Source organism: Lycium barbarum, chromosome 9 (assembly GCF_019175385.1).
Source record: "Lycium barbarum isolate Lr01 chromosome 9, ASM1917538v2, whole genome shotgun sequence".
In the NCBI taxonomy this organism is placed as follows: Eukaryota; Viridiplantae; Streptophyta; class Magnoliopsida; order Solanales; family Solanaceae; genus Lycium; species Lycium barbarum.
In genome coordinates this window covers 33135432-33145322 of record NC_083345.1, presented here as the reverse complement: position 1 = coordinate 33145322, position 9891 = coordinate 33135432, and the positions used below count along the sequence as shown (strand labels likewise).

The 9891-nt window shown below is 32.9% G+C and overlaps 1 protein-coding gene across 1 annotated transcript; it reads left to right on the top strand.

Annotated features, from left to right (window-relative positions):
• The first annotated feature begins 3242 nt into the window (after positions 1-3242).
• Positions 3243-3953, top strand: LOC132611845 (uncharacterized). Its single transcript, XM_060326209.1, has one exon. It carries the CDS (start codon positions 3243-3245, stop codon positions 3951-3953), a length of 711 nt encoding a protein of 236 aa, XP_060182192.1.
• The last annotated feature ends 5938 nt before the right edge of the window (positions 3954-9891 follow it).

The window sequence follows — 9891 nt, the reverse complement described above, 5'->3', positions numbered from 1 at the left end:
AGGCTAAGTAGACACGTGTTTTGATCCGGAGGGAGTATAATATACAGAGTTTCTAATTTGCCTGCCTCCAAGTTTACGCTTCTTAATTAAAAACTTACCTGCACCAGGTGTTTACACCAAACCAATGGATGCACGTCATGTGTATGAATATATAATAACATCATTTAACCATGGTTAATTAATGTATATATTCACTCCACTAAATTGCTTATTTATAGTAAGTTACATTGGTTTGGTGTAAACACCCGGTGCAGATAAATATGAGTCAATTCCTCAAATGGTCATTGAACTTGTACAAAAGTCCTACTAAAGTAACTTTTGATTTTTTTTTTGGATAATAAGATCATCAAACTATGCCCATATTTTCAAAAAAGTAAAACATTCCATTTTTGGACATAAAACCAGTGGCGGACCTAGTAAGAGCCCAGGGGGTTCATCCGAACCCCCTTCGGCGAAAAATTGCACTGTATATACAAGGTGAAAATTATTTTTTATGTACATATAGTAGACGTTGAACCCCCTTAGCTTCTTCATTTATGGCTTCTTTATATATTTGAACCCCCTTGGCATAAATCCTGGCTCCGCCACTGCATAAGACCCCTTGACTTATTTTTAAATTATATAACCCATTTGAATAGTTTTATTTTATTTTCAAAATGTGAAAATATTAATTCAAACAAAAAATTTAGAATATTGCAAAATTGTGTCTGAAGTAGAAAATAAAAGGATATAGTTGAATGATAGTAGAATTAAGCAGGACGCTTAATTATAGACTTTTAACTAATTATAAATAATCTTTCCTGATATATAAAATTTTCAATTATCAAGAAAAAAATTATTTTCTTGGAGATGAACTTGTAATATTTTGATTTTATTTAACTACTACAAATAAGTGGATTACAATAAATATAAATATTTTATATTTTTAGAAAGCATATATACAACTAATTGTAAAAATGTTTTCATTTTTACGAAGTAGTTATCCAACACGATTTTTTCTTTGAGAAAATTTATCCAAATATTATACATGCATCATGTATCTATATAACGTCTCATGTGTTCCAATTATGTCTAAGCACTTTCATTCAGTAAAATGTTTAACTTCCTGCTTTGAGCAATAGAAAAATATCAAAACAGTTCAAAAGAAGTTGATATAACAAAGAAAATCTTATAGCATACTTAAAGTTTGAATTGTTATATTGTTTTATTCTTATAACTTGAAATAATACTTTGATTTTTTATTATTAAAACATGGAAATATTATTTGAACAAGAATTTCGGAGTACCGAAAAATTATGCCTAGATAATGAATTTTGTAATTTAAAAATGGGTTAAGGGGATTATGTCCAAAATTGGATTGTTTTACTTTATTGGAAACAAGGGCATAGTTTGATGACCGTATTGTCCAAAAAATATCAAAAGTTAATTTAGTAGGACTTTTTTACAAGTTCAATGACTATTTGAGGACTTGACTAAATAAATATTTGCCATGTAACTTATATTCATATGCTTTGCCCGTAAATCCGACACTTTATTTTGTTGGGAAAATTACGTATATATACATATTATGAAAAAATAGTTACAAAACGTGACGTTAGTTTTTTATTTACATAACATAACAATTACAAACCCTATAACAAACATACTTTAAAAAAAAAATCATTTTTTTTTTACTTTTTTCGCTCAAAATTTATGTATGAAATGTGTATATCTCGCTCAAAGCTTAAAAAGCTCGCTCAAAATTTAGTGTATGAAAACGGTATGAAATGTGTATATCTCGTTCAAGGCTTAAAAAATCACCTCCAAATTGTATGTATGAAAACGGTATGAAATTTGTATCTCGCTCAAGGTTTAGAATTTCGTTCACATTTTTGTGTATAAAGTTCATGTTAGATTTCTCTAAAATTAATACAACTACAACAACATTGTATACAACTTTAATACAACATTCAAGATTTAAAATAATCACTTAAATTATTGTGTATGAAATGTGTATATCTTGCTCAAGGCTTAAAAAATTCGCTCAAATTTTGTGTATGAAATGTGTATATCTCGATCGAGACTTAAACATTACGCTCAAAATTTTATGTATGAGAATGATATAAAATGTGTATATCTCGCTCAAGACTCAAAATTTCATTCACATTTTGTGTATGAAAAACTATATTAAAAATTTCGCTTACACATACACCTTTCATACTTTTTTTAAGTTTTTGAGCAAAAAAAATAAAAAATTGTTTTTTTAACTTTAAAATAATTTTTTTAAAATAAAATTATTTTAAAAAAATTATTTTTTGAAAATAAAATTGAAAAACGAAAACATATGAAAATCCGTCATGTTTCGTAAAATATCATTATGTTTTGTAAATAAGGAAAACTATCATCACCTTTCGTAAATATTTCTCCTTAACATATATACGTAGTTTACCCTATTTTGTTCCCTCAAGTTGTGTTCAATCATGGGCTCTTCTTTTTGGTTGGTGTTGATTGCAATTATGAATAGTGTTAGAATAAGAAGGGTTATATAGATGAGACGTTATATAGATGCATGAGTTATGCATAAGTCCTAGTCTATTTTGATTTCTAGTATTATAAATAGTCATGCTATGTCACATATTTTCATTGTAGTGAGATTCAAGAGTTTTGAGTTATTAAGTACAGCCTCTTACTTTCTCTCTTTATTTAGATAAATTTCATCTATATAGCCATTGTTGAATCTTTCCTTTGAGTATTTTTATTTCCTTCAATTTGGTATCAGAGCCTGTGTGAGATCCGACCAAAGCCTCGTGTGAGATCCGACACATATAAAAGAATATGGATATTCCCTATTTACCAAATTGTCCCGTTTTGTGTTTGATAGAAAAAATAATTTTGAGAGTTGGTATCAACAAATGAAGAATTTCTTCAATGTTGTTGGACTATGGTCCATTATTGATACAGGGTTTGTGGAAACACCAGAAGACACAACATTGTCCAGTGAAGCAACTAAAGATTTGGAGAAAAACAGACAATTGGATTATAAGATACGTTTCTACCTTAACAGCAAGGTCGAATTGCATGTATACAATAAATTTTTACATGCAAAGGAGGCTTGGAAAATTTTGGTGAATTCACATTGAGGTTCCACAGACGTAAGGAAAGTCAAATTGCAAGAGCTTAGAAGACAGTACGAGTTGGCCCAAATGAAACCTACAGAGTCTGTCAAATAATTCTTTACAAGAGTTATTGATATTGTCAACAATATGACGACTAATGGAGAAGCATTAGATCAAGTTAAAGTTGCTGAAAAAATATTGTGGTCCTTGAGTATAAAATTTCACACTAAGAAGACGGTTCTTGAGGCAATCAAAGATCTTAGAACTTTGACACTTGATGATTTAGAAGGTGAACTGGTGACATATGAGATGTCCTTAAATCAACAAACAACTCAAACAGTTGATGAGGCATTGCAAGAAAAGGTGAATCAACCTAAAGAAAAAGAAGAAAAATCAAATCTAGTTGAAACAAATCAAAGAGGTCACAATTTCAGAGGTAAAGGACGAGGTGGTAGAGGTGATTATCGAGGCCATGGTAGAGGTAATTTTTCCTATCAACAGAGAAATGATAATAATTTCAGGAAGGAACAACAGAGTAATCAAAAATTTCAAAGACGTGATAAATCAAAGGTTCAATGTTATAATTGTGGAAAATATGGACATTATCAATGTGATTGTTGGTACAATGAATCTGAAAATAGGGAAGAACAGGCAAAGATGGTTGAAAATTATAGAGATAAACAAGAGACATTATTATTTTCTAGCTCCGCAACTGAAGAAAATAAAGGGAATGAATGGTTTATTGATTCTGGTTGTAGCAATCATATGTATGGAAATAAGGAATTATTTGTTGATCTAGATGAATCATTTAAAGCTATGGTAAGACTTGGCAATAATGCAAGGGTGCCTGCTGTTTGAAGGGTAAAAATTCCAATTACTTCGAAAAATGGATCTTCTCATTTTATATCTGAGGTATATTACGTTCTGAGTCTTCTTCACAATTTATTAAATTTGGGGCAACTAACAGAAAAAGGTTATGATTTGCATTTAAGTACGGAATGGGAACTATCAGTGATGATAAAATAGGACTAATTGCAACAATAAAGATGAATAATAGTCGTTTATGGTCTCTTTATCTCAATCGTGGTGATTTACCTTGCTTTAGTTCTGTGAATTGTGATGATACTTGGCTATGGCAACTATGCTTTAGGCATCTGAATTTTGGGAGTTTGAATTTTCTTGCAAGAAAGAATTTGGTTGATTATTTGCCTTCTATTGATTTTCCTAACAGAAGTGTGAGTCTTGTATTTTGGGAAAGAAGTACAAAGAACCTTTTCAAAAAGGCAAAACTTGGAGGGCTAATGCACCATTGGAGTTAATCCACTCAGACCTATGCTCAGTTGAAGTTCCTTCTAATGGAGGTAGTAAGTATTTTATTACTTTCATCGATGATTTCAGCCGAACGTCTTGGGTATATTTTCTGAAAAATAAATCTGATGCATGTGAAGTTTTTAAGAGCTTCAAGGCTTATGTAGAGAAGCAAAGTGGATATTTTATTAAGACATTGAGAAATGATAGGGGAACTGAGTTTCTTGTGTGTGATAATTATTTGAAGAAGTATGGTATTAAGCATCAATTGACAGCTAGATATACTCCTCAACAAAATGGTGTGACTGAAAGGAAAAATAAAACAGTGATGGATATGGTGAGATCTATGATGCATTCCGAAAATATTCCTAAAGATTTTTGGGCAGAAGTTGTTTCCTGTGCAATTTGTGTTTTAAATAGGTGTCCTACTCGATCTAATTTTGCAAAAACTCCACAAGAAGTTTGGAAACAAACCAAGTATTTCTCATCTAAAAGTATTTGGTTGTCTTGCTTATGCTCATGTTCCTGATGTTTTGAGAAAGAAATTGGATGATAAAGCAGAAAAGTGTATTTTTATTGGCTACAGTCATGAGACAAAGGGTTACGAATTATTTAATCCAAATACAAGAAAAATAATTATTAGCAGAGATGTTACCTTTGATAAGCAGAGTGCCCGGGATTGGTCAAAGAATGATCCTAAACCTTCCACGTCTCAACCAATAATTCCAGTCATAGAGGAAGGAAGTTGTAGCAAACATCAAGAGGAACAAATAGCGCAACCTGTTCAAACAGAGACATCCAATCGCCCGCAAAGACATCACTATTTACCAGCCCGTTTTCAAGACTATATTGTTGGTAATGATAATGATTTATCCGACGAAGATATTGCGAATTTTGCTCTATTTGCAAACTGTGATCCAGTTACTTTTGAGGAAGCTACGAAAGATGATTGTTGGATACATACAATGAATGAAAAAAATCATGCTATTGAGAAAAATAACACATGGGAATTGACTACTTTACCACCTTCGAAAAGGCCAATTAAAGTCAAGTGGGTATACAAGACCAAATACATAATCAACTGGAGAAGTTGATCGCTTTAAGGCAAGATTAGTTGTTACAGGATACAAGCAAAAAGCAGGTATTGATTATTTTGAGGAATTTGCACCTGTTGCAAGACTTGATACAATTCCTATGATTATTTCTCTTGCTGCCAATAATTGTTGGAAAATTTATCAAATGGATGTGAAATATGCTTTCTTGAATGGTGTTCTTGAGGAAGAAGTGTATGTTGAGCAGCCTGCAGGGTATGTCAAAAAGGGTCAAGAAAATAAAGTTTACAAGTTGAAGAAGGCGTTATATGGGTTGAAACAAGCTCCTAGAGCTTGGTATACTCGTATTGATTCTTATTTTATTGGACATGGTTTTCATAGATGTCCCTATAAGCATATACCATACATCAAATTCAATTTTGGTGGAGACATTCTCATTGTGCGTTTATACATGGATGACTTAATATTTACTGGCAATAATCCCAAACCAATTTTTGAATTTAGGGAGGCCGCAATTAGACAGTTTGAGATGACTGATTTGGGACTAATGTCTTATTTCCTCGGCATTGAAGTTTCTCAATTGGAAGGTGGAATTTTTATCTCTCAGAAAAAATATGCTGGTGATATTTTGAAGAGATTTAATATGGACAAAGCCAAGCCAATTCAGGCCCCCGTTGAAGAAAAATTTAAGTTGACTAAAAATGGAACTGGTGATTTTGTTGATGCTACATATTTTAAAAAATTTGTAGGGAGTCTAAGGTACTTGACTTCTACAAGACCTGACATTACTTATGGAGTTGGATTAATTAGAAGATTTATGGAGTCGCCTCGTCAATCACACTTGCAAGCAGCTAGGAGAATTTTGAGATATATTCAAGGTATGCAATCTGATGGCATATTTTATTCAAAGACTAATGATAGTAGTCTTGTTGGATTTACAAACAGTGATTGGGCTGGTGATATGATGCAAAGAAAAAGTACTTCTGGATATGCATTTTATTTGGGGTTTGGTGTATTTTCTTGGTCTTCAAAAAAGCAACAAGTTGTTGCTTTGTCAACAGCTGAAGCAGAGTATATGGCTACAACAAGTAGTGCTACACAAGCATTATGGTTGAGAAGAATGCTTGGATTTCTTCAACACAAGCAAGATAGTCCTACAAAAATATTTTGTGACAGCAAGTCTGTCATTGAGTTAGCAAAGAATCCAGTTTTTCATGGCCACAACAAACACATTGACATTAAATATCACTTCATTCGTGATTTGGTTCAAGATAAGGAGATAGTTGTTGATTATTGCAAGACTGAAGAACAAGTTGTTGATGTTTTCACAAAGCCACTAAAATTGGAGTTGTTCATAAAGTTGAAGATGATGCTTGGCATGATCATGTTTGAAGATCTTGGTTTAAGGGAGGCTATGTATGAAATAAACCAAGAATAGGAAACCTAGGTTATTTAGGATTTAGTTTATTTAATTCATGTCTAATTAGGATTTATTTATCAAATCCATATTGGAATAGGTTTTTCTAGTCCTTGTCTATTTTGGTTTCTAGTATTATAAATAGGGATACTATGCCACATATTTTCATTGTAGTGAGATTCAAGAGTTTTGAGGTATTAAGTAAAGCCTCTTACTTTCTCTCTTTAGTTTGATAAATTTCTTCTATATAGCCATTGTTGAGTCTTTCACGTGTGCTTATATTATTCATTTGAATATTTTTATTTCCTTTAATTAAACCTTACTTTTTATCGGTTTAATTACAAGGATGACTTTCTTCTCCTATAAATAGAAGTCACCCTAAACTTTGTGGAGTGTAGAAAATATACATTGGAGAGTTCTTGAAATAGTGAGGAAAATAAAAGAGAGCTTCTTGTTGGTGGAGTTTTGGACTCAACATCTTGTTCAAAGATTGCTGAGTTATACGACGTGGTCGGACTGTTGTATCTTGGAGAGAACAAGTCAGAAAGATTACCACTGGACCGGTAAAAATTTGCTACAGTGGGCTTGAATATCCTTAAAGAGAGTGAGATTTCCGCGCCTCAACCTGATGATAATTTGTTTTCTTCATATATTTTTCGATTTTAATTGTATTTTTCATTGTATTTTCAACAACAATTTTAAGGTGGTTCAATGGCTACAATTGAAAAATTCGCAGATGTCAAAGTGGGAGATCTGAACAAGCCATTTCGATTCAATGGTACACATTTCAAGAGATGGAAGGGTAAAGTAATTTTCTACTTAAGTCTTCTCAATGTTTCTTATGTGTTAACCGAGAAGAATCCAAATAAAGTAGACAACTCTTCCATGAATGATGAAGAACTTATTTCTCTTCAAGAAAATAAAATTGAAAAGTACAATGAAGATTCATACAAGCGTCGGTATTATCTTCTTAATTTTATATCAAATAATTTTTATGATTATTATGATAGAACTTACTCGACTGCAAGGAAAATTTGGAAAGCATTACAGAGTAAATATGATACCGAGGAAGCTAGAGCAAAAACATATGCTGCTAATACATTTTTTTCATTTCCAAATGGTGGACAATAAATAAGTGGTAGACCAAGCTCAAATAAATAGATAAACTTCCACCTTCGTAGAAGGAATTTCAAAAAAAAGTATGTGCCACAAACAAAAGGAAACTTCACTTGCGATGTTGATTATGCGAATCCGCATGGAAGAAGAGGCAAGGGGCCAAGATGCACTTTGTAAACGAAAGAGAGCCCTTACAACCCGTCACAAACAAAGTAAATTTAATTACTTCAAATAATGTTGCTCCTAATGCTAATAAAAAAAAATACCTCTATGAAGCCTAAGAAGAAAATATTCAAGAAAAATAATGCCAGACCTCCCAAAATATAATGGTGGTAATAACCAAGCACAAAATCAACAAGTACAAAATGGAGGATCATGCTTTGTCTATGGCAAGAGTGGGCATATTGCTCGATTTTGCAAGTTTCAGAAACGTGGTCCTACATCTCAGGCAAACGTTACTGAAGAGCCACTTATGGCAGTGATAACAAACATAAATATGGTTAAAAATGTTGATGGATGGTGGGCTAATTCTGGTGCAAACCATCATGGCTGATATGACAAAGATTAGTTCAAAGTACATACTCCTTTTGAGGATCCCAAAACCATCATGCTTGGTGATTCTCACACTACTCAAGTGCTTGGAAAGGGAGACATAGAGTTGACCTTTACCTTAGAAAGGGTGTTAACATTAAAAGATGTACTTTTCACTCTTTCCATGAGAAAAAAAATTGATATCTAGTTTTCTTCTTAGTAAAGCAGGCTTAAGCAAATTATTGAGTCTGATCAATATGTAATAGTAAAAAAAGGTATTTTTGTGGGAAAGAGGAATGCTTGTGATGGGATGTTCAATTTTGATAAGCTCAAGTGCATTCGTGTTTTGATTATTGTCAAACTGACTCAAAACCAGATAGAGACCTAGTCTATGATCCTCTCTCCGTGCACCTTTCACGATAAGCAGAGACAGTTATAAAGCCGAACTACTCACTGCACAAGTACAGCAATTAAGCTGGCTCATGCTTTAGGTCAAATATTGAATGAGTGGTCTCTATCCGTCCCACATGCTTCCCACTATATATACAATATGTTGCAATATATTGTGTATCACTTGAAAAAACTAAAAATTACCCAAAAGGTGTAGCCATCACAAGACCCTCCAACTGTTCAACAAAGCTAATCACAAACTGAAGGACATGTTCGGCACTGAAGATGCTCTATTCTCTTAGTTTGTTTTAAGCTTTGTTTCATGTGCTTTAAATTGTAAACCTACTCTTCCTAAAAAAGAAGTTGTTGTAGGTATATCAAATTCTCAGTAGTTGTAGGTAGTTTACCTTTCAATCTATTAAATGGTACCCTTGTCTAGTGTGTAGTCTAAGGTGTATTAGTTGGGTTTGGATAGAGGTAGTCAACCTTAGTGGTCCTTAGCTAGAGTTAGCTAAGTAGATTGGCTTGCAATTGGAGAATTGCAAGTATGGAGGGACTACGGGGGTTAGTTCCTAGGTTGCATAAGCATTATTGTAAGGATGAGGGATTATAGGAGTTAATTCCTAGCTCACAATAGAGTTATTACCTGAAGCTACTCATGTAGTTGAGTTGAAATCCTACTGGGGTAGGTCGTGGTTTTCAATCCCTTGAGCAAAGAGTTTTCCATTGTAACATCTTGTGTCTGATACTTACTACATTGCATAAGGGAACTAGTACTTAAACAGGTCCCTCATATATTGTTTGGTGAGCGCACAACCTATAACAATTGGTATCAGCGCAGGTGCTTTCTAAAAGGTTAACATCTAGAAAGAATTTGTAAAATGGCAGCGCTACCAAATATGGAAAAAGGACAGTCTTTCATGAGGCCACCTATATTGAATGGATAATACTATGGGTGGTAGAAGACTAGGATGCACGATTT